Raw genomic sequence first — 26,777 nt, 5'->3', positions numbered from 1 at the left:
AAATAAGTGCAATGAGGCCTTTAGAATAATTATGTGTTGTTAATTGAAGAATGTTAATCATGTCATATTAGGAGGGAGAGAGGGTTAAATTGGTAAAATTTCAATTCACTTAGGCCTTATCTCTTGTTGGAATGAACCAGATGATTAATCCTTAATATTCTTCAGGGATACAGAGAACATCAGCAATTAAATTAACAACTACAAAGTTTATGCTCAGAGATTCAAAAATGAAAGACAGAAACACTTTAATTTTTCACAAGTTGTTACCTTAATTATCTTCTTATTGCTTCTGTCTCTTCTCCCTCATTACAAAAACACACCCCTCAGTATTCATGGATCCCTTTAATTTGCTGTAGCTCGGCAACTATGTGAGGAATGTCATCTGAGCTGCAAAAGTCATAAATCTTACTTTGTGCATGCTCATTGAAAATAAATCGTTCTGCTGTACCTACTCCCTGTATTCCAACTGCAAGTGCTGACAAATTTTTGTTTCCTTATAAACAGCAGTGTCCATCACATGCTGCTGGCAGAAAAAGAAGGCTTGCTTGGCACATCAAGTGAAGTTTCTTTTATGAAAATATAAAAGAAGTACAGATATCTTAAGTCAAGCTAATAGTTATTATGCAAAGTGCTTCTGGCAACAGGAAGATAAAGGGATAAGTTTCTTATGAAACCTTCTAATTCTACAGTCGTGAAAATAAGAGTGTAGCTCCAGATCATTCATGAAAATTATAACCCACCAAGAAATTACAGACTGAGGTTTAAACGTTCCTCACTCAGAGAGGAAAACAACAGAGAAAATGGAGGAACATAAGAACCTGTTTGGGATTCTTTGCATTAGAACTGTTACAGAACATGTGGAATCTCGTTATCAATACTGGGCTGCATCATATATTGAATGATTTCAAATGTAAATGCTCCCACAAGCTGAATGCAAAAATCCATGCTGGCGAAACGCGGGGACTTGACACTGTTATCACTGGGCCTGCTTTGAAAATTACCAAAGTTTTAAAGTAAAATGTCACATCCCTGAAGGGTGCCCTTACAACAAATTATTACTGAAGCTCTATTGATCTTCACCCAAACAGCAAAATCTCAATAAATCTCATCTGGACCTTTGCTGAAGCTGGAAAATGCATTACACCCCCCTACTGACCACAATTTTTATTATCGCTATTGTGTTTGCAGGGCAGTCAATTTTATACAGCATTACAAACTGCCAAGTGCTAAAGTGATTTCCTCTATTACTGAGGTCCATGTATTAAATTTAGTGAGGCACAATATCAAGCTTCAAATATTGCAGGGTTTAGAATTGAATGCAGCTGAGCCTAATGTCATCAACCTGACAAAATACACTGACATATTAAGTAGCGAATCATTTATTCATATTTGGGACTGGTTTTGTTTTTCTGTTCAGCTGTATAGTTTTAGATTAGCCACAGTATTTCAAAATGTGACTATTGCTGTGAAGTCCAAAGACTGTGGAATATATATTTCATATTCTTATTATGTACTGTAGATCAGAGAAATATGCCTCAAAAGCCTGTTATCACATATAAATACATGTAAATTAATAAATTACTTTCCATTATGCAGGTTTAGACTGCAAATACTTTAACCCTTTAGAGTGATCAGTGATAAGCATTTCAGATACTTTATATTATAGACAAATACAAAGCTTAAATTCTCAGATAAAGTTTCATTTTGTGCTTCTTTTTCGCCCTGATCATTCGTTTCTCTCCAGTCTAAATATTCAAAACTAGTGGATTTCTGAGCTTGTAGATATTACTTGAGTTCTAGTTCTTGCTGAAATATGTCTGTTGTAATGTACAGCATGTCCACCTGGAAGAACTGAGGTATCCTGAATAATCCAATCAACAATTTAATATACTTGTCACTAATACTTAATGATTGCTTACATCAATGCAAATAAAGCTTGCCATTTTTTTTTTTTCAATAGATAACAAATATTTCCATAACCAACTGGGAAGAAATATCCAATATTTTGCTTACTTGAAATAACCCAAGTGAAACTCTGTGGTAAAAGCTGAGGCTACAAGTCTCTTTGAGTAAAGACAAAGTCTGCATTTGTACCTGTTATTTTACAGGCAATTGAATGGCAATTTCCTACCTTTTGGAAGTGGAACATGAGACCTTTGACAAATGACTTTACATCCCAACAGTTCTGTGGCTTTTTACTTCTGTGGTCTAATTGTGCAATTAAAATTGCCATTAAAAATTGCTCCCAGTGGATCTCTGGACACAACTATCTATCCCCATGCAAAAACTCCAGGGAAGTTTCTCTCTGAAAAATCTTCATCTTTAATGTGCAGTAAACCCCTGGTGGAGAAGACAGAAAGAAAATGCCATTGACAGATTTGTGTAACGTTCCAAAGGTCAGAGAAAAATCTCCAAATGAAAGGACAGGATTCTCCTCCCTTTTAAACCTTTCCAAGCCTAAATCACACACCTCAGTTCTCCAGGAAGGGCCAGACAGCCTGCAGTCTTTTACTTTGGCTATTTCATTGACATGTATATTTTTGCCCCAACAACCATGTTGGATATTATACCGTCCAAATAAATCATCAAACGGTTTAGCCAGGCGCTTTATATTGTCAAAAGGCTTGTACAGCTGTCTCACAGGAGGCAGCAGGTCAAAAATATTGCTACCTTGAACGTTGTTTTGGAGGTAGAAAGCCAATTTTCGACTGAAAAGCCAAATTCAAGCCCTGAATTTCTGTGTCTGCTTTTCCCCCCACGTATTTTCCCCTCAATCCTTCATAGAAAATTATTGCAACACTAGTTGGCTGCAAGCAAACAAACAAGCAAAGAGAGTGAATGCTGAAAAACAAGCACTAAAGATCTAAACTTGGGAGCATTGCCCTTTTGGAGTTAGACCCCTGGTGCTTTAGTTGCAAACCCTTTCCTTAAAAGATAAAGCATTTAACATAAGCTGACACTCAAACCTCTCGGTCTCATACTCTGCCAGAGTTCTTCCCCATCACTGAGAAAAGATCAGATATTATTTTGCTAATTGAACTGAAAAATGCTCTTGGCATTCAGAGACTCTCCACATACACCCCACTGAGTACTTGGACCACGTGGGTCCCTGAACTGACTTTATGGAAGTTTCTTTGTGTTCTGCAATCTCATCCTAAATTGGACTCCTCTCATTCAGCACCAACATTTAACTGTTAATAAGTCTGTCCATCCAGTTCTGCTGTGGAAATTCCACTTGAGTAGTGAGGAACAACACTTCAGAGTTCTATGGGTAGAGCTAACGACACTGCTCCTTTCATTCCTGAAATGTTAATTAGCTCGTAAGTCTGACACTCGGTAATGAAATATTTATTTTCATGGAGTACTACATGTAACTTAAGAATTACAAGTGAATTTAGATGTATTACTGAATATAAAAATCATTATTCTAAACCATGTTGTAATCTACAAGGGAGAAACACAATCCATTATTACAAAGAATTCCCTTATTCACATGGCTGAGTACTCTCCATTTTAAGCACTTTGCATTTTGAATTTTGGGAGAGCAATCTCTATTGCTTGCAAGAGCTCTTTGAAACACAAAACACTCCACAAACTTTACATGCCCTAATTCCAACCTTCAATTACATTACATTTCATTTAGATTCATCAAGGATAGAACCAATTTGAAAATATTTTTCCCCCTTTGTGACCTGAGCTTCTCAGAAAGTACTTTGGCATCCTGACAAAGAAACTGGATATGAATACCAAAGTAACAGAATCATCATGCTGAACTCGAAACACTGGGGATACCCCTGAGAAACTGAAAAGGATGGGAACAATCACCCAGCAGGATCTCAGATTCTGAGAAGAAAATGAAGGGTGGAAGAATTGATTTGGGGGCTAATAAGCAGGGAAAGTCCAGAAAGGATCAGGTTAGAGAATGCTTAAGCTGGCTGGGTACAGATTAAGTCCCTGGGCCCTGATGGGATGCACTTCCACGTGCTGAGGGAGACAAGGCCATTGTCCACCAGCCCTGAAAAATCCTGGCAAGTGGAAGAGGTGCCTTAAGACTGGAGCAAAGCAAATGTGAATCCTGTCTTCAAAAAGGGCAAGAAAGAGGACCCAGGGGACTACAGACTCGCCAGCCCCACCTCAGTCCTGGGAATGTGGTGGAGACAGTAACCCTGGGAATGATTTCCAGGCACACAAAGGACCAGACATGAGCAGGAATAGTCAGCATGGATTCACCAAGGGGATTTTCAGTCGTGCTTAACCAACCTGATGACTTTCTATAAAGAAAGGACTAGTCTGTTAGATGAGGAGGAGACAAAGTGCAGTAAATATTGCCTAACCTGACTTCAGGAAGGTTTTCAACACTGTCTCCCATCAGATCCTCACAGGGAAACTAGCACAGTATGAGGAGGGTGAGTAGGCAGCCAAGTGGAGTGAAAAAAACTGGCTGAAGGCCTGGCCCCAGAGGGTGGTGAACAGTGGTGTGATGTCTAGTTGGAAGCCAGTAACTTGCAGAGTGTCCCAGCAGTGGTGGGAAGGTAATCACTCACCACCTCTCAAAAACAGACCAGCCAGTCTCAAGCAACACCTACTCACATAAAAAAACACTCCCCCTTCACTTTTATTGCTGAGCATAAATGTATCTCTGATCAGTTCAGGTTGGCTGTGTCCAGGTCATGTCCCCTCCCAGCCTCTTGCCATCCCCAGCCTACTCACTGTCAGAGTGGGAAAAAGGGAAAGCCCTGATGCTGTGCCTGCAGTGTTCAGCAGTAGCCAAAATACAGGTGTGTTATCCACCCTGTTCCAGCCTCAAACCTAAAACACAGCACCACATGGCTTCTGGGCAGACAATAAACTCCAGCACAGCCAGACCCAGCACAGGGATTTAAGGTTTTTAGCTGAAATGCTTCCTGAACAAGCATGAGGGAGATTTAAAGAAATCAGTGATACATTTCTCCAGTGTGATTCCAAATGGGGTGTCCAAGAATCAGCTCCCATGTTGTGAAAGTATCCTTTGCCTAAAACATTCTTCTTCTTTAGGGCAGCCAAATGTTTGGTTTCAAAAATCAGCAATTCACAGTAAACGATCAGGGGTGGAAACAAAACCGTAAGTGATACTGTGCTGTGACCATGTGACTCTAAACTATTCTTCTCAGGCTTATACTACCAACTCCTTGGCTATTCATATCATCCAGTACGTTTTCTAATACACAATCATAATTCAGTGATAAACTGCTGAGCAAAATAGATGTAATTCCTATAGTTGCCCCAATTAAATGCCAATAAATTTTACAGTTTTAGAGACTATTCTGTTGAAGAGGAGCTCATCTGACAAGTAATAGAATGATGGTGTTTACATGAAATAGTTCCAAAGTAACTGAGCTATTAACATGTATAAAATCTATGTGATAGCAAGATTCCCATACAGCAAATCATATAAAAGACAACTCATCCCATGAATATCAGGACTGAACCATATTATCACTCACAGAATCACTCATTAACTCTCTCTTCTCACTACTACTTTAGATGATGCATTTTCAGATGCCATTCAAGCCACTCAATGACTAACAAGAGTCAACATAATCATTCTACAGACATGATGTAGGAAATGGTGGTTTTGAACTGCACTAAGTCAGAATAACGTGATTGAAAGGACTGGCTAAAATACACACAAGCATATGTGAAGCTGTGCATGCTGACTTTTCTCCAGGGGAACCTGAACTGAAATATTTAGCCAGTTAAATAATGTGCATCTTCGAAAAAGAAACGAGTTGCTTATTTGTGTATTTAGCTTATTTGACTGTGACAACATTAATAAATTTGTTCCCTAGTAAGACTTACCTCTAATACAAATTGGAGTCACTTCACTTAAAAGATGTAGTGTCATGGAGGAAAAAAAATCTTCACTGTGTAAAACACAGCTCCAAAACATGAGTAAATATTCATTTCTCCATGTCCAACAGAATTAGACATGAACAGGCTTGCTTTTCAGCAGGAAAGATTCCAATTGGACATGTGGCTCACTTGTGTGTGTTTTTTTATAGCTAAGATATAAATTTGACTTGTCTGTTTATAATTGCTTTTTATAAACCAATTTAAATTAAGAATTTGTTCACAGGCTGTGAACATCCATATATTAACTTAAAACAGGATTGTTATCTTTGGTTGCACTGTGTAGTTTTGCACCAATAGCATATGATAATCTTCTAAAATAAGAGAATAATGTTTAAAACACACATTAACAGTGAATAGTAAGTAACAGAAGTGCATGCAGAACTTTTATCAGTGTCCATCACACCACAGAATTCTTTGTGTGTGTGTGAGTGGTAGAATGAGAGGGTTTATGCTACCCCAGCTAGGTCTGTATGTGTTATTAAATTACCTGCCTACTCTTTACAGGTCTGAATTCCACATTCCTCATTTGTCTCCAGCATATTTTTCCTATAGCATCTATAATTTAGTCTTCTTGTTAAATCAGATTTCTTCTCTTGCTTGAGAGTAACCTCTTCTACTTGTTCTAGCTTTCAGGAGAACCATCCAATAAACAGATCAAAAATTGCATTATTATTATCAGCATTACCAAGGTACTCTAGGTAGAAACAAATGCTCAGAGATCTCAAATTTCCCATTGTTGCATGCCTCACGTTGCTCTCAGGTGCTGTGGCAGTAAATAGGGTTTGAAATACAGGAAGACAAAAAGTAAGTTCACCCTGTGGGCTGCCTTAGAAGTAGAACCTCAGTGATGCCAAGAGGACACGGTTTCTTCACATTTAACTGAAAAGGACAGTGACTGTTCTGATCTTAAATATACTCCTTTCATCTCTGCCCCTTGACCTCTTCTCTTCTTTGTTTTCCTTCCCTCTCAGTGACACATCTTGTGTTGTCCCTCTGCACTGTCCCTGGTGCTGCTGGGCTCTTGGATTCACCAGTCGAGGCCGGAGCGTGCGGGGACAGCTGGACAAACAGCCACGGCCCTCGGGATGCTCCTTCCCAAGAGAAAAGCACCTCAGTTCTCTCAACACTTCCACTGGACAAAGAGCATGAGAGGCATGCAAAAAAATTACAGCTGGGCTTGGCAGTGAAAATTAGGAGTTTGTCATGGCTGTGTAGGCTGACATCAGTATGGAGTACCTGATTTCAGAAGAATATTGTGTGTCCACATGGTGCAATTAATCTTGAATTAATCCTGAACACCCTTGACTTGGGATATTTTCTGAAAACTTGCAAGCCAAGGCAGTACATCTGCTGAAAATAGTAAAGCACAACCAGCAACAGACTTTTTTTTTTTTCTGAGTTGCAAGGGTCCCACAAGGATCACGAAGTCCAACACTTCAGTGAATGGCCCATACAGGGATTGAACCACAACCCTGGCTTTATTAGCACCATGCTTTAGCCAACTCAGCTAATCTCATGGTTATTTCTTACATGTGTGCTGCATGAAAAAATCCCTGCTTTTAAAGAATTTGGATTTTTTTTTTAATTATGTCAGAGCTTTAAAGCAGTTTTGTAAGCTTTATTTGGTATTCATGCTGTGGTAAAGACTACATAGGGTTGCTAATTTTTAAATCAACAGTACAATTAACTTTGCCACTTGAATAACTGCAGTTACTCTTCAAATTGATTGTGTGAGAACCAATATATTAAACATATCCATATTCCAGTGTATATGCTCACCTATGCTCACCCTTGGAGGGAGAAGGTAAATCTACATATTTCATCCTACAGAATGTTCACAATTTGGTTTTTTGAATAAAAGAAACATACATATGTTTTCAAATCCCTGGTTAAAGCAAACATAAGCTTAAATAAACTTTAAACTTGAACAAAAGTTTAAATCTCAAATAAAAGTAATTATAAGTATTTGGTCTGTTATAAATCCAGCTTTCAGCTGTGAAAAATTCACTTTTTAATCAAAAAACATAGTTCTGGCCTTCACTTCCTATTTCGTAGCAACGGATGCTCTACAAAAGCTGGAAGTGAAATACCTACAAGTGTGACATTTCTCTTGGCTGGTGCTTTTCTGTCAGTTTGGAAAGCAGAGACAGACTTCAAGTGCAGCCACTAACTGGCTGTGCCACTGCAATTTCTATAGAAACACAATTCTCAAAGCCCAAAGGACAGGGTTTCATTCATTACTACAAACATTCCTAATAAAGGGAAGATTAAATTGTCGTGATGATTACACCACTCAAAACATGAAACGTACAGCATTTAACTCAAAGAAAATGACTAAAGTCAAAGCATTTTTTACTGATTTTCCAATTAACTAATAGTGCCATGAATCAAAGCCTCAGTGAGGAAGGCAGACAGACTTTCCAAAGAATACACACCAGTTCTAAACCAGAGATCTCAGCTTTATCAAGTGTGCTCATTGCCTCGTATCTCAGACACAGACCTCTTGAAAAACTCATGTTTGTAACACACACACAATCAACTCAAATGCACGCATTCTAATTTGAAGAATCTTTTTGAAATTAGCCCGTGTTTTCTAATCTCAAAACACTGCTGGTTGGGCAATTTTCATTTCTGTAAAATGACAAGTGGAACTTCATTTTGGGTAAAGGTTAACGTTAAGTTCTCAACTTTATAAAATGCATTCCTGTATAGAACAAACCACTGCATGCTGGTGCCTCACATTGGAGACGAATGTTCACACAGTCGAAAATAAATGGTTTTTGCATTTCAAGGTGACAAGTACAATGTCAGCCACAATCAATCGATCACTGCATAATTATTATTGCAAATGATCCATATCCTTGCTGCAAACCTTAAGGGGAATTTAATGAAGCAGTAAGCACATCAATAATAAGATCTACTTGGGTCTCTGTTAAATCTCGTGATTCAGAAACACATTGTCACGTTTTATTCTTCCTTGGATTCCTGTAATTATATCTGAGGAGAAGGTAACTGAAAAGTAAAATTCAAGAATATATCAGTTTTTTTGTCTCTAGAAGGAACGCCTCACTGTATTATATATACACCACAAAAACTTAATTAGACAAAACTCTACAAAACACAGAACAATCTCTGAAAACTTGAAATGTCAATAATCAGACTTCGCCTAACATTTTTAGCTGACTTAAATCTGTACTGGTTGTAGGGAGTAAGGTTTTGGGAATTAGGGAACTGCCAGGGTGGCCTCTGAGGGAGGACAGGGGCTGCCCCATCCCAGATAGAGAAGATTCCAGAGGGCTTGGCAATGGATTCACCACAGGCCACAGCCAAGTTTGGAGATACAGCTGCAAAAACATTGTAGAGACAGGGCAGAAATGCTGAAAGGAGAGAGGAGCATGAAACAAAAAGAGAAATAGTGGAGGAAATGCCGAGATCTAAGAAGGAGGAGGTGTTCCATGGCAAAGAACACTGCCAAAGGGGACTGCAGCCCATGAGGGACCCATGGAGCCCAGGAAGAGTGAAAAGGAAGGAGCTGCAGGGAGAAACTACTATGTCCTGACTGCAATCCTTCCATGCCACTCACTGCCTCACTGAAGAAAGTGAGATTACCTTGTGGTGATAACAACAACAGCTCTTGGTTTTGTTTCCCACTACCTGAATCAGAAATTAAAGTGTCAAATTTAATTGGCAGAAATCATAATTGCCAATAAATAATTTCATTTCTTCCAAGGCAAGTCTGTTTTGTCTGTGACAGTGGTCAATAAGTGATCTCTCTGTCTTTCTGCTGACCCAGGAGCTTTCTCAGTCCTGTTCTTCCTGTGTTCTCCTCCCTCCCTGTCCCACTGAGGTGAACAGGGAACAGGAATTTGGCTGCCAGGTGGGTCCAACCCATGACACAATTGCCTTCCTGGAGTGGAAAGAATATGTAGAGTATATAAGCAGTGATTTTTGCAGATACGTTGGACTCCACTTTTCTGGTTGCAGTAAGAACAGGTGTATTTCCATACCAGGCTGTTACAAGGATCTAAACACAGATTCGTCTGTTTGGCAAGGAAGGAATATCAACCCAGGAGCAGAAGGGAAAAAAGAAGCCAATATGGAAAGACATCAAAAGAAGATGTGAACAGATACCTAGACTTTGATGACTAAACATCTCCTTTTGTTGATTAAACTGTGAGACAATCAAACTAGTTATAAAAGCCAAATCAAGCCTAATGACATTTGCAAATATAACTGAGAAACAAGCAAAGCAAAGTCTTGGCTTGGGGACTATGACAGCTTCTCAAACAGGCATACTTCACTGGAATAAATATCCAAAAGCAACCTATAAAGAAATTGATCTCAAGACACGAATAACGTTTTTCAATCGCCCAGAAAATCCTTCAGGACTTTCTCATTCTTCTGACTCACCAACTAAGACCATTCAAACAGTGGCTGTGTAGTAGCACCAGATTGACACAGAAAAGGTATTTAGGAAGGATTTCCACTAAGACATAATAATGGTGGGACAATAGGGGAACTCTAACCTGCTCACTCAGCCGCATTTCATGCAGCCTTTGTTCAGTTCCTCCCTCACATAAACATCCCCGCGCTGATAAAAAGACACCCACGCAGTTCATTCAAACTGTGATGGAAACCAAGGCTATTAAGAGGGACAAGAGGAAGATAAGGTTAATTGGACAAATGTAACTTCTTGCTGAAGTAAGGGGGAGAAATAGATTCGGTAATTAAAGTATACAGAGTATATAATGCAACTGCAGGGGAGGACAGAGCAAGTCTGTCATACTGCTTTACACAAAATCCATGAATTCTGCTGGAATTCATGGATTCCTAAAGTCCTGCTAAAACTCAATTTCGTGAAACATCAGTACTTAGGTGTATATTTGTGTCTAAAGGGATGCATGTTGTTTTAAACAAACAGAACTGTCTTGCTTAAACCACCATTATGCAACTCTGGATATAATGGAGCATCATATGATTCGTTCTCTTGTTCCCATTCCTACCCCACATAAATAATAGAATATTGTTTTACTAAATACTGTAGCAGGTCAAGAAAACCCTTCAGGACTGAATGTACTGGATGACCAAATGTTACTGTCAAATATTCTAAACTGAAATCACCTTTCTCTTCTATTTCATTTTTCTTCACACTAAAAAGGTGATTTTGCCAAATCTCTTTATGCTTTGCATGCTGGTGTGATTTTTAGCTTCTGTCATCACAAAATGAATTATTATACATATGATTTTTAAGTCAACTTATGTGTATTTTCCAAGAGATACCAAGAGATATCCTGCTGAGAACTGTCTCAAGATTCTACCATAACTATTTGTAATCCTGTTTTCATTCAACGTCTCTATCAGTCCTTTTATTTTAGCCATCAAGATTGCAGATTTAATACTTCATTATTCAGGTTTATTGAGTCAGATACCCTTGAAGGTCTTTAATATTCATCCCAGCATACTCCATTATTAAATCATTTTGTATTTTTCTGTGTTAATAATAAAAGGTACATATTTATTCGACATCAGCGGTCAGGCAGTCAGACAGAGAGGATGAAGCTACATGTTTTATTCAAGGTCTCAGTGGAAAGCAGCACAAGGATCATTTTGACTCTGAAGGTACCAGCAGCTTTTCAGCTAATATGGTTGATTTTTCTTAACTAAAAGTATCTAAATATCTTGATTACTCTATGCAACAAAATCTATACTGCTGAAGTGTTCCACTGACAAAGTTTTCAACATACTCATGGGGTCTTTCAGCAGCTGCCTGTAGCTCTTCCAGCACTGTTAGAAGTGCACTTTGCCTTAGTCTGTGGCATTATTCGGAAGCCCTCATTTAAGACAGCAATACCTGGCTTAATGAACACAATGTCAGTGCTGCAAAACACATACTAAACTCACTCAAAAAAGACGAGCATTGTATTTGCTCCTTATTCCTATTTTAAAAATCCTAAGACTTTGTTCCTTTATTTTATCATTTTAGTAATCTTCACATCTGTTTAGGGTTCTCATTTCCCTTAGATGAGAAGCCTTTACAGACTTGTCCTGTAGCACTTAGTGCATGAGGAGCACAAGCCAGGTTTGGAATTCCACCCTTGCTGAACTCAGGAGAGAGAAAGGCACACTCTGCCCCTGCACACATTTGGCAGTGCATGAAACCATGAAGCCTTTGGTCAGCTGAATGAAACACCATCTGCTTTTGAACATGTGAACTGACACAGACTCCTACATGTATATCAAGATGTCTTTAAAAGGAGAAGCTAACTCACAAAAGCACCAGAAATGCAACCATAAAGAACTTTAATCTCCTAAATATCCAGATGAAATTTCTGGTACAGCGTTTCTGCTACTCCTCTTCCTCCAGCCTTCTCCCCAAACATTCATCTAAGGAATGTTCTGCTAATGCAGGCAAGTACAATTCTCTATACTGGACCCAAAAGCTTTATTCTTCAGAGTTGTTAAAACAGTGTCCCATTGCCAGAAGAAATTATCTTGTTGCTATTGCATACACATTTTTTTCAATTTGTTTCTCTGTACCTGCCTACTCTAGTTTTGGGGAGAAAAAAACAAGTTTCAGTTGCTGACATGCTTTCTGCCTGATTTGATCAAGTATTGTTCTGCAGCTGCTACTGAAAATCTCTGCTAAGTATATAAAAAATTTCTGACAACTCATTCCCTATTATTAAAAAGAACAGCAGACTGACAGGAAGGAAGCACATCTCTGACTAATCAGACATTAATTAGATGTTTATAAAATTTATAAAATTGAATTATTGTATATTAAGGTAATTTTAGTTCAGCATTTTCACAGCATATAACAAAATATGGAAAACTAGTAATTTGTATTTTAAAAACGCATTTACTGATGATATTGTTCCAGTTTTTCTTGACTGCACATGACTTTTTCAAGAGATGTAGCAACTTTAAGCTCTTGGCTTCTAGCTCAGAATATGGAAGTTGAACATGAGGCCTGGGAGAACCTCACGTCTGAAGAACCAGAAGGAAAACAAGCAATTGTGGAACTGTTTGCTCAGGAAACAAGAAGTTGCTCGTGCTGTCAAGTAGACAATCTATGCTTGTTTTTCAAAATATGAAAAGGAGCAGATTTGGAAGACTGTGGAGTCTGTGGAAGATTCTGAGCAGTCCCAGCTTTCAAGCATCGACTTTGATTTCACCCACCCATAGTTACACTGCTCTGTCCAAGGCAGGCACAAGTCAGCAACTTTAGAGCTCTCTAACTAAAAAAAAAAGAAAAATCACTCCTTACATTCTGAGAAAATCACCACCTCTCCTGGGAGGTGAGTTACACAACAAATGGGAATGCCAATCTGCAGTGATCCAGCACACCTTGCATCATCCCTGCAACACTCCTGTGCTGGGGAGGAAGGATCAGGGTCTGTACCCCCGAGAGAAAATAAAGGTCCTTCTGAGGTCAGGATTTAACTGGAGTTCCCAAGTCAGCAATGCCTGAAAGTCCTCAAAGTTTCTTGGTCCCTTGAACTCTGAGAGGGCTGAACTCTGGTTCCCACAGCACAGGTGTCTGTACACGGAGCACGAGACCAAAACCACTTCTCCTTTGGCTGTGGGAGGAGGAGACTTCAAACATCATCAAATTGCTTGGGCTGGCAGCAAATATGGATTTCCCTTGACAGAGTTAACTTTTTGAAACCTTGAAATACAACTAATCAAGACTGTTCCATTCAACAGACTGAATCACTGGCTGTACTCTGCATTCCTGCAGAATGTTTTGATTTTAGGGAGCTAAACGTGTTGTTTGCTTGCCATAAAAGGAAGTTGACATCACTGCCATCAGTGGAATTAAAAAAAAAAAAAAGAGACACCAAACTATTACAGGATACTACTCAGTAAGGCACTATAAAAATGTGAAGAAACCACACTTTTCTTTGTAAATATTGCAAAAATATTTCTACATTATACATGAAATGAAACAATAGGAGTCAATAGTATGAAAAAATCTCAATCAATGTAATAAATTAATTTTGCTCCCTTTATAAGGGGGAAGACTACATTTCCACACAACTTGGCTACTTTAAATTTTAATAATATTGCCGAGGAGCTTTTTATAATTATATAAAATATTGATGTGGTGCCAGGAGAAAGCATTTCAAGTGCTGCTGTGAGTTTATACATTGCACCCACATTTGTTAAAAGCCTCTTGTTTACACACTGAATCTTTTACATCTACATACACATACACGTTCACTTAATGTATACAGAGTTTAGAAATCATACCATTGCAGAAAGAAATGTTCTATGCATACAGCTCATCCAGTTCCAAAAAAAGAAAAAAAAGTAATAATGTTCTGCTACAATAAAAAGAAAAAAATTCTCTGCTTCTTCCTACTAGTCTTGAGATTTTTATACTATCAATTTAGATTAGGAAAGTTCAATTGCAAGTGGGAAGAATGCTTAGTACCTAAGTGTAGTAGTGCCAAAAGAGAGATAGGTTCTTCAAAGAATTCTCCTAATCAAAAACCCAAACCAAAACAGACATCATAAAATATAAGTAAAAGGACAAAATAAAAACTGAATAAATACACTTTGAAATATGAAATCCTAATTACTGGATGCTTTGGAAACTAGGAAGTGGTACCATCAGAAACTGCTTATCACTGAGGGTTTTTTTTGCTTCAGGCACATGTATACATCTTCAAAAAGAATAACTAGAAAAGTTCATCAATAACAATTAAAAAATACACTGAGAATAATAGATATCTGCATAGCTACCTCCAAGAAGATGTATTTCATTCAATTTTCAAATTAACAAAGATTCTTGGGCTTGGGGAGGAGGGAAGAGCACTGGCTTTTAAACCTTTAGAGCTAGTGGCACAAAGAAACAGAATAATACACGTCCTTTCACCTCAGTGTGCATGTTAGAAAAAAGGGTTTATCCTCAAATATTTACTGTGTGTCTCTTTTGGACGATTTTAACTATAACAGCACAACACAAATTGATTGTAAAATGGACTATTGCAATTAAGTGACCTGACTTTTAAATCTTAAAACAGAATTCAATTAATCCTTGCATTAACAACAACACAGCTTCAATAAAGAATCAGAGATAAAAATAAGCAGCAATCGAGGTTGCTGTTACACGCATAGACAGTTGCTTGTGAAAATTAAAGTGACTTGTACTACAGAACACAGGAAAAAAAAAAAGAAAAAGACAAAATCATCAGGCTCAGTGATTGGTGAGCTCCCCAGACGATAGCACAGGTCAAAGAACTGAAATAAGAAACTTAAAAGTCTGCATTCAGTGCCTTTTGCACAGACAACAAAAGTTACTACGGTACATTAGAGGGTCTAGAGAAATTAGAAGGAGCCATAAAGGGAGATTTACAGCGTGAACTACGAGCGATTTAGAAAGAGAAGGAGCGATTACTGATAATATCTCCAAGACTTAAATGTTGCTCCTGTGCAGCCCGTTCTGCAGAGCTGGCCCAGATTAGCTGCACGCCTTTCTATTTTTACATACATTTAAATTAAATAAATAAATAGATTGTCAAATGAGATTAGTTTAAAATATTTTCCCAGAAGGTGTCCGGGCTTTGAAGAGGAACACAGAAATGCTTTTAAGTACGTCTATTTGTTCACTGATTTCTTTGTGGGGTTGTTTGCTCAGAAAAAAAAAACAAACACGTTCTGTACCGACACCTGGATGAATTAACAGGTTAATAGCTTTACTAATTCACAGTATGCATGCCACAGTACAACATTATTTTTAAGGTGAGCACATTTTGCTGCAAGGAACCAGAACAGTGCTGAATATAAAAATCACAGGAATAGGAACATTTTATCTATTTCTTTATCTGCGGTTGTCAATTGCCAGAAACTTCAAAAGCCAAGACAGACTGTGACAACTGCTATAAAAACAACCAGGTTAAGCAACACACATTAGAAGTTGTAATCATATTGAGATTGTCTCATTTCTTACAAAGAAAGCAAATTCTGAACAGCCACAAGTGATGCAGCATTTGTTGTACGACTGAACCACACAGCGAATCTCACAGACACAACTGCAATATTTTCTAAGGCAATGAAAAGAAAGCAGTGCACTATGCCACATCCTGCAAACCCCGAAAATAAATTACAGCTTCACGTTAATGAACCAGTTTGCTCAAACTCTCACTGGAAATGCAAGCACATGGACTGCACAGTGGCTACGCTGAGCTCTCCTGCAGCACACACACCTTTACACAGCAGCAAACACGCTGGGACTATAGGCTAAAATCTACAGTCCCAAAGTCAATTTATTAATAAAAGATTGACATGGAGAGAGACACTACCTACCCACAAATACATCATCATCTTGAAAGAAATCAAGGGCTCTGTCAGCAAACAGAAGTCTCCTTACTTCACCAAGTATGTCTGGAAGGAAAACTGAAAACAGTGGGTAGAAATCTTGCCTTTTTCTGTCAAGTCCTCACAGTTCTCTTCTTATACAAGGTATTTTTTTAAGTTTGTTTATGAGAATAGCATTCGTTCAGTGGCTCTTTCTGCTTGTGAAGTGACTTGCTTCAGGCTGTCTTTTTTCTTCCCTCTTTCTCCCTAACTCAGTCTGTCCTTTCTTTACTGTCAGGCTTGCTTAGGTAACAATTCTTGGTGTATCTATTTAATGAGCAGGTCCGTGCACTAAAGGCAGCCAACTACATTGGAGAGAGAGGAAAAAAAAAAAAAAAGAAAAAAAATAGTAATAATAAATAAATAAATGGGAATATACCACTTCCTGATTATTATTATGGGATCTACAGACGCCCCCTCCGCAGGAATTTATAGGAGGATTTCTAAGACGTCTTGAGGGGGGGGGGGGAGGAAAAAATCCTCAGAGAATAGCAGGTGACTCCGGTGGCACTCAAGCCATTACCTCTCCTTGCTAAAGGACCCAGTTCACAAATCCTGCATTTGAGAAATTTTTAAACTCAAAGCAAAGCTCCTGCAGAAAAGAAAGGAACATGTACTGCACCCTGCTTCTCCTTTATCTCTTTAAATGTACTTCAGATAAAAGCCGCATCCAGTCAGGTCAAGGCCTTTCCCAATCTTATTACGCTGCACAGGAGCGTTCAACACACTTTTCTACAGCCATCTACTGACTCCATGGTGTTATTGCTGCTGCTGTTCCTGCTGCTGGGAGAGAGCTGCCAGGGTGAGGAACGGGGAATGCGAGCAGTAAATCACGCCAGAAGGAAACGTGTTTGAGCTAATTCAATTTATTTTTGGTAGGGTTGAGGTTTTTTTTCTCACCGTAATACACGTTGTAAAACCAAAATCTGAATTTTGATTCGGGTATTTAATAAAAGTTAATAAAGAGAACTGGATCTTTTGGTCTTTTTTTTTTTGTTAAGTTGGAGGTGCTTTATGCAAATGAGTGAGCATGGAAGGGACTTGGGGTTTTTTTGACCAGAACTTATAGTTTTATCATTTGCTAAAAAAGACTAAGAAATCATTTGCAAAGGCTGAGAAAGTACTTTTAACTCATTTAACTAAATACAATGTATTTAGTTAAATACTAAATACAATGTATTTAGTTAAATCGATTAACAGAATCCTCAGGTGAGAAACATTTTTACAATGTAAAGACGACAAACCCTTGGTCATTTTAAGGCTGCATTATTGGACTTGAAAATCATCCCTGACCTTGTGAACTGGCAGCACATCACACCATGACCATAATATGCTTCAGGTATTGATGTGGAAAGCTACACACACAGTCTGTCTGCTAAGTGCACCAACTACTAGAGTATATACATAACAATTATAAATCAATAATAAATAAAAAGAAGTATAACAAAAAAAACAGCCATGGGATTGAGATTAAACAGAAATTTTGTCTTATTTTTATGTTTGATTATTTATTCATTATCTTTGGTCACAGACTGAGCACTCCTTCAGAAAAAAAATTGTTGTTCTTTTTAACTAGAGACTCCTGTCCATTTACATATTCAGTCTAACCACATAAGGTAAAATGCCACCTAAATAATTAAAATGCTTTAACTAAATAGCATAATCGTTCACTGCACCAGGGCAGGTGGCAAATGGAGAGGCACCTGCTGAAACAGCCTGTAACAAGGAGACATAACAGCAAAGCAGGACTGGGGGGAGCAAACAAAAATCCATACTCCCAAACCAATGGGAAACTACCACCAGGGTGAAACCCAAATAAAAACAACTGCTCTAGCACTAACATTATTTAACGGAAAAATGAAACTATGAATTCATATTACACCTAACATTAAAATATATAGAGAGAAGTTTATATAGATAAAGAGATACATATAAACACACAGAGCTATTCACGTTTGACCTGCCAAATATTATGTCCAGGTAAAAGGTTGTTGCCTCTTTTATTGGAGGCAGAAGGGAAAGATTTAACATAGCAATTACTGAAGTGATAACTTTTACTGTAATGTACAAGAACAATAGCATTTTAAATAAGTTTAGTGTAGTCTCATGAAGTAAAGCCACTTCCTTTACACAGATACACTTCAAGAGGAAAAGAAAAGCCTTTTGTCTACAGTTTTGAGTTGTTTAAATCAGTTTAAGCCCCAATATTCAGCATTCTAAATGGCCTAACTTGGTCACCTTTAAGCTGTACACTTTCACCTCATTTAGTCTTCTGCATAGTGCACTGTGTTCAGCAGTCAGTTACACTATAATAAACCTGGAATATCATGCTAGAATGAATTAGATTATAGTGCTTAGGCTGAAAATACATTTTCTGATAATGTATCTGCACATCTGCCAGCCAGCAGTTCTCTCTGATCTGTGCACCTCAACTGAACACAGCAGGCTTTAGAATTTTCAAAGACTGGGTAAAGATTTTATTAATATGATAAAAGGCAGTGCACAGCTATTGACTATAAATCACTTTTGTATCAAAATTTCCCTATTTTGGAGCACAGGCAGCATATAAAACTTCAGTGAATTGTTTCCCGAGGCTTTCAAGTAATCTTTCTGCATTCTAAATTCTCTTCATTATTAAATTGGTTACTCAATCAATTCTTCGTCTCTTATTCCTTCAAACAGGTGGAACAATTTCTAATGCAGCTATACAAAACCACTCATTTGAAGTGTTTTATTTTTAGTGTAGATATTATTAAATACTTTGTTCGTTTAGATCATCTGAGGTTTCTGCACGGGTAGAAAAACCTGGATAAAAAGATGATTGAAAACAGGTACATTACTCTGGTTTTTACACCTATGACTGAAGTTTAAACCAAACCCTGTGCACTAAGATTAGTTCTTACACATTCTAGATTTGCAAACAGTGGCAAAAAAAAAATGTAAATAGAAGGTACTGACCACAATAATCTTAACAAAGGCTGGTCCAGGACAGCTGACATCTGGTCCAGGTTAAAGGCTACTGAAATCAATGAGAATCTTGCTGTTCCTTTAAAAAAACAAGCAATCAGAAACTCTGTCACAAATTTGAGTATATGTTACTTGCTGATAACGGCCCATGTCCTCTGATGCTCCCAAAGACATTATAAGAGGCTCTTCCACAGGTACTTCAGAGCACAGCATTTCTGTGCAAGCTCATACCACCAGCCTTACCTTTTCTAATCAACCAGAACATTATATATTTTCCCCTAGGGGATCACAAGGGATTGGTGAGATATTAAGGGTAGATTAAAATAGTTGCTAATAGCAAAAATGAAATAATAAATTGTGTATTCATGATTAATCAAGACTGGTTATGTATGTGATCAGCACATTCTTATTGGCACCTAAGCAGTTCAGGTTTAAAAAAAACCAAACATAAAATCAAGCTCTAGATTCTAAGAGTGTCATTACCTTATTAAAGGCCTATAATTCATGGACATCTCTTGGCATATTTATTAATGACACAGAAGATGGGAAATAGCATTGATATTGCTGCTTACTGCATTGGAAGATAAAAAAATGCAAACTAAGTTTTTCCTCCTTTAGAGGATGTAGGAGCTGCAAGAACATCAAAGTAATCTCTGTGCTCAATGGGATGATCTCTATTTTTCTAGGTCCTACACGAACATATAGAAGGATATTGAAATCATATATTTGATTGCAATATGGATTGCAAAGACAAAACTTATTGACTTTAACAAGTCTATGTTTTCAACTAAAGTCTGTTCTTCAGAATCTAAATCAGAGGAGGGATTTAATAATTCTTTAAAAAAAAAAAAAGCTTAATAAAGGAGGGAGGGAGCGTGATGGTAATGATTATGCTGACATTACTGGTAATGAACTGGTTTCTTTTACTTAAGCTTCACCAAGAAAAGATATCAATGATGCACATGATACATGAGCTGCAACAAGACTAAAATCTCACATAATTTACACAGAACACAAAAAATAATTTGAAACATTTAGAAAGCTAAAAATATTTGTGTTTGTGCTTAATTTCCACACTTTAACGGCCTCATCTATCATTGCTATTTATGAAATGAAAAACTGCAAATGGTTAGGAGGTATGGTAACAAAACAAGCCCTTAATCTGCTCTTAAATCACTGCAGCGTTAAGGGGGTGGGTTTTGCTGTTGCTGTTTTTCAGGCTTTTGCTTTTTGGATTCAGCATAACTGCAGAGGAGCAACTGAAGCACAACTTTATGTATGCTTCAGCTGGTTTATAAACTGGTCTGTGTTTCCACCACACAGTTTTGGGGTTTTTTTCATTTTCAATTAATTTCTACTACTTTACCACTTCTGACGCTTTTGATGCAAGAAATTAGTTTCTGTGTTCATTTGCTGAACAACAAGGTCAGAATATAGTCCCAGGAAAGCCTGAGGAGCAACCAGCCAACAATCTGGTCATTAGGCATCAGCACAATTTAAAAATATCGAGTCAGGATTCCTGGCTGTTTGAAGAACTGTGTTCAGTGCACAGTCCAAGGAGTGACAAGCAGGACAGAGACAGATGGGAGCCTCCTCAGATGCCACGACACATGCATGGGATGCTCACAGCTGATCATTACCCATTAGACAGGAAAATGAAACTTGCTTTCTGTCTTCTTAGCACATGTTGGGAAGAACCATGAGGGGTCTGACCCTTTGCCTGGTAAATTCACTCCATTTGTGATGTTTCTGGAACAAAGAGAGCGGCTCATTTCTCTCAGCATTCAAACTTCTATCCTGACAAGACTTTTTGGGTAACTAAGAGACTATAATGAACCCAAACCAAGTGATCATTGTTGGATTGGTAACAGCTCAACCCCTTATCCATAATTTCAGTGGCAGGTGCTATTTTGCTCCTGCTTTTTCGCTGGTTTTAGTGAGACCAGACTCAGTCAATAGTTCTGCCAAGGAAAACTCTGGCAGCCAGAGGAAAACCTCACATATTCTCTCCTGGTTTTAAGCTGTCATAACTGGGCTCCAGCCTCAGTCCTGATCAGGGAGGGTGTCACTGTGGGGTAATGATGGACTTGATTTTACTTAGAATAAAGTCTGTGAAAGAAAAATACCAGAGAATTAACACAAGGACAACGGGATCAGAACTTAGTGGCTACTGGAAAACATTGTTTTAACTAAATTTCCTGAAATGTTAGTATGGCTCTCCAATTTCCTTCTGGATAACGCCCAGGTGTTTCTGCAAATCTTCAGCTTGATTCAGATACTATGTTCATACAGATCACAAAAAGACACAGATCTGGTTCAGCATGTAATCATTCACACTCCAACAAAGCAAGCTGGATATCAAATATTGAGTACCAGTAACAAGTGGCTCTTGATTCATCTGTTCCTTGAGAACTTAGATTGGTTGAATAAAACTGAATGAATTTAGTATCTCAGGATAATCTCAAGCAGAAAAAAGAAACTAATGTCATGAGAAAAATTACCTCCAGGCAAATGTTTGTTTAGCTTTAGTCAACATCTTCTTTCCACTGCCCATAAAATCTTTGATTCAAGAGAACACAAAGACAACTTACAGTCTTATAATGCATTTTTAAAATCCGGTACAGGGTATTTCCATCTTCACAGCAGGACACATAATTATATTCTCCTTAGGACAGGCTAAGCTGAAACCAACTATTGCTAACTATTATCTGTTTGTTGAAATACAGAAGGATTCTCTTTTCAAGATGCTACACTCAAATTTGCTTTGGGTAAAGACCTTCTACCCAGTAGTAGGGCCAACTAATCCCATTCCTCAGCTGATATTAGCCAACATGCTGCTGCCAGCAGAAGCATAAATCAGTTCACATCATTTGATGTAGGGACATCATGGGGCAGGGGGGAGGGATGACATTCAGGTAAATAAATAAAACTTGCCACACTTGCACAATAAATCAATACAAAGTTATATCCATGACTTCTTTAAGTAATTTCAACTATTTTAAGGTAAGGTTTTGTTTTAAAAAGCGGGGTAGGGGTTAACATTTGATAATCATCACTAACATGATAAAAGGTTGCTATTACCAATGACTTAAGGACTTCTTCCCTGTAATTTTCAGTTTATGAGTTTATAAATTGCTTTGTTATTTAGTGTAGGCTCCTTAAATCCTGAAGTCTTTATGCACTGGATGATAACAAATGGATCAGTTTTACCACTTATAATAGTTCAGTAAATCATGAAACAGTCTACCTTTCAGCAAAGCCATCATAGAGAACTTATCACAGCAAACCTATCAGTTGTTATTTCTGCCTATATACCTGACAAAGCTAATTCATGCTCTGTCTCCTTGGCACACTCGTTTTTTTAACAAGGTGAGAACAGCCTGGTAACTGTATCATTGTTTTGATTTGGTGAGGGACCTGCATTTCCACAGTGTGTGCTAAAAGCACACCTCCTCCTCCCAGGCTGATGTCAGCAGCGCTGCTACAACAGCCATGGTACGAGGAAGGCAAAAAATCTGCTGAAATCTTGGGAAGAGCGGCAGAACCAGCCTTGCCATTAGGCTGCTCAGGATCTTCAATCACAAAATCAGAAGGGCCTCCACAGCACTGTCCTGGTGAAGGTGTTGCCCATCTCCAAGGCATGTAAAATGACAAGCAAGTAGACACAGGGGCAGGGTTTTAGGGAGGTGCTGTAAGGGGGGAAGGTGTGTATGTTGTATGGAAAATTAAAACACTAAAATACTGGCCATTCAGAGAGAAAATAGGGAAAAGAAACAAATAGGAGGATTCACACATCTACAAAAACAGACAAGAATCACAGAATCTGATGATGCAAAAAGGTGATGCTAGAGGTGCTGGCCACTCCCAGTACACAAGAAAAGCACTGAGTTGACTCTGTGAACGAAACAGCTGAGTATGTAATTTTTATTGGGTTACTCACTATTGCTAAATTACCTGTCTCATTAAAGCTGGTTTTTGTGTACCATGTACAACTGCAGAGTGTGAAACTCTGTGTACACAACTGCTGGGGTACGTTTTACAGCAGTAGGTGCTGTGTTTAATAATCAGGGACCTCATGTGCAAATGCTGGCACACACTTGGCACACTGAATTCCCCAGTCAGGTACACGCAGTCAGAGTGATGCTCTGGCAGTGGCACTGGTCTGAAAATAACTCTCTTCAGAATCTTCTTCTGATGTTCTGTTTGAAATTCCTAGTCCTGATTCTCAAGGAAATCACAGACTGCTTGAGGAGCTGTAATGGCACCATCACATCGAGAAAAGGAAGCCCTGATGCTGCTCTTTAATAAATCAATGCCTCTTTGGCTGCCTTCCAGACCACAAAAACACTTGGGCATCTTTGCCTGCCTTTCATTTTGTGACTTGTAGGACTCTCTCCATCATCTTGATGTCTCTAGATATTCTCCACAGCCCTTTCTTTGTTTTTTTTTTTTGGCTTCTGTAGTGAGACTCACTGAACATTCCCCTTTAATAGGTCTCAGATTATGGTTTTCCAGCAACCCTTGACATTTACTGAAACCATCTGTGCATTAATGACAAGTAAGTAGCAAGACAACAGTTAAGTGTTTTCTCAATACATGCACTGTGCTGTATGTACATGTATCCCCAAATTTGGATTTGGAGAAGCGAATCAAATTATTTTGAGATCACTTCAAATATACTGAGAAACTTCTGCCCATCAGTCCAAACCAGGTGAGGGAACCCAGGGAATGTCAGGAGACAAAATGAGATGAAGAGTGCCTGCTTGGAGTCTGGTAGGGGAAATGTCTTCCTGTTGTCTTGGAGCATGACATATCTCTGAATGGATCTGTTCTTGTTCACACTGAAAGCTCAACAGTACAAAGACTCATCTCTAGATTTAGGATTTCTTTAAACAGGACACGGTTGTTTTTGAAGGACAGGTATTTCTAGAAGAATTAGTGCAAGATGCAACTACCTGTAAAGAAGTCCTTGTAGTTGAGTAGCTGCACATGCACCCTGCAGGTAAATGCACACAACATTGCTCCAAGGAACACACTGAGACAAGAGACCTGTGCCTTGCTTTGCCCACAGTGACAGCAGATGATGCCCAGGTCACTACACCCCTTCCAACATCCCCACAGAAGGAATGATTTTTTCTTTCTCTGGTCTAAAAAATTTGGGGAGTATGCAGCTTATTGCAAAAGGTCAAATTTGGAATACTTTTGCCTGCATGTTTCAAGCATTACCAAGCCTGTCAGGCCTCTGATTCTACACCCACTTGCACAGCAACCCAAAGGCCAGTAAACCAGACAATGATCAAACCAACCTGTGCACACTTCAGACCACCCCACTGCCTTCTGGTACTGTCAGAAATTCCTTCAGCAAAGTGGAGCTGGATTCCCTGACTACTCATTCTCACAATTACAGAGTTCACTTATCACACAACTCTTTTGTCTGCAATCAAAATACTCCCTGCATTCTCTCCTTACACCAGCTGCCCATTCCTTCAGTTATTAAATTGATTGTACATTAGAGATGCCATGCTTACCTCAGACACTCTCCATTAGGAGAGATCCAGCCTGTACACTAAATATTTCATTTGGGCTCTGAGATGCTCTGAATCTATGTATTCTCTATTTTCCTAGGGGGTTCATGGTTCATATCAGTTGGATACTTCTTCCCCAGCAACAAAATGCAAAGTTAACTATTTCCAACAGCAAATGCACATGTACTGAAACAAAACAAAATAAATTACATCCTACTCTGAAGACAGTGAAATTCTGGAAATATAACCTCACTCCCAAATCTAAATGTAGATTCTTCTGGTAGCATAGACTGAAAATACTTTTGTGTACATGTGAAAACTGAGATTTTTTTTTCCTTCCTCAGGAGGGAAATTGTCCAGTAGCATCACAAGGAGTGATTGTTCCTCACTTTACTGTCCCACCTTTCATCAGAGACAAATCACTAACGTGATGGCAACATTCTGATGCAGCCTGAGATTACTGCACAGTTCTGAAGCACTTCCCAGGACAAAACATTGTTGGCACTTTGAGGGAGACTGAAAGAGAGCAGCAGCAAGGGGCTGACCCAACATCTGCTGCTTTTGTCTTCAAAAAAACCTGCGCACATGGGAAAAAGGAGCAGCCTGTGTGACCACAGCCTTGGGTAACAGCATCACTACCCCTTCTCTCTGGGACTACATCAGTCCCAGTTGGGCTCCACACACAGAGCAAATTGCAAAATGCTCATCAAAGGCATCACAATCTTTTACTGCTTCTCACTGAGCAAGACCTTCCTAAACCACAGCATCTTTGCAAACAAACAATATTAAAGCATTTCAAAAGATACTCTGATTTTTTTTTGACATATGAAATTTAATGTGCTGTTGTGGAATACCAGCAAAGAACATTTAGAATTGGGTGCCCTGCTTCTATTTAGTGACAGTCTCTTAAGTCCACACAGAGCAAAGGGGTAACCAGCAAGGCTTCTTTTCCATTACAACCTGCACTTCAAACAAGGAAATTCCCCACGAGCAGAGCTCATTAATGCAAGTCTTTAGAGGCAGCAAGACTCCAGACTGCAGTATCAGATTGCATAAAGCCCATCTGGCCACTCAGAGGTGATATTTTGTGTTGTTTTCCTCTGAGCATTCAACTCAGCTGCTCTCTGTGCACTGAGTCTCCCTGTTCACCAACCAGGCTGAATTAAACCCTTCCAGGGTTATGGATATCCAAACAGGCAAGGCAAGGAGCACAAACACCTGATTCTTTCTTGGATTAAGATACATCTTTTAAGACTACTTCTATGCTGCACATTCTGATTGTGTTTAGATTCTTACCTCCACCTGGCCAAGGAAGGAATGTTCACTCCCTGTTTTCCCTGCAGTCCAGCAGGAACCCAAGCACCCAAGAGGCAGAGATGTGACCTGACTGCTCCATCCAACACACCAGCAACACTGGGCTTTAGTTCCAGCAACAGAGCAAAAGAAACAGTGCAGGAACATGGCAAGCATTTGGCTGGGATTTAGTTCAGAAAACCACGCAGGGACATAAATCTGCTTTTGCTTTTTACTGTAATAACATAAAAAAAAAAACTTTGTTTCAATGGAGTTTCCTCTACATTCTATTGTTGTAGTAGTTGTAATATGATTACAGTTGCGTGTTTACTCAGATTCTTTCTAGTTTTAATAACTAGAAAGTTATTAAAATAAGTTTTATTTTAATAAGTGTTTTCCAGCCCTTTCAAAATAAAACTTGGATGATCCTGAATGAAATGTGAAAACACAATTTCATTAAAAAATTTGAAAAATAAGAATTTTTTTTTTCCTTTCAACCTTTTCTAAATAAAAGTCCACGTTTTCATGTCATTATATATTTGGTATCGTAGAAGCCACAGAGTTCTCTAAAAATGGTAAAAGTCTTTTTGAGAGTTAAATATAAACCCTTATGTATTATCTTGGAGTCTCTAACACCTTTTCAAAATAGGAAATTAGTGAAAAAACCCCCCACTTTTTAGAATTATTTTGGCTCAGTCAGAAGTATCTCAATTTTAATGTACTGAATAGAATATGGAA

The 26,777-nt window shown here is 38.5% G+C and overlaps 1 protein-coding gene across 31 annotated transcripts in view; it reads right to left on the bottom strand.

Annotated features, from left to right (window-relative positions):
• The window catches only part of RBFOX1 (RNA binding fox-1 homolog 1), a 1,150,020-nt gene that overhangs the window by 330,733 nt on the left and 792,510 nt on the right, over window positions 1–26,777 (bottom strand). Inside the window, exon 1 of one of the 31 annotated variants that reach the window (XM_064672768.1) lies at window positions 16,204–16,236. The exons of the other annotated variants lie outside the window; for them this stretch is intronic. Within the exon in view, the coding sequence (XP_064528838.1) occupies window positions 16,204–16,221 (18 nt within the window). The 5' untranslated portion in view covers window positions 16,222–16,236. Of the gene's footprint in view, window positions 1–16,203; window positions 16,237–26,777 lie in introns of those variants that run through there. 31 annotated transcript variants of the gene reach the window in all.

Source organism: Pseudopipra pipra, chromosome 16 (assembly GCF_036250125.1).
Source record: "Pseudopipra pipra isolate bDixPip1 chromosome 16, bDixPip1.hap1, whole genome shotgun sequence".
NCBI lineage: Eukaryota > Metazoa > Chordata > Aves > Passeriformes > Pipridae > Pseudopipra > Pseudopipra pipra.
Note: the sequence above shows the minus strand (reverse complement) of the source record. Positions and strands in the feature narration are given on the sequence as shown.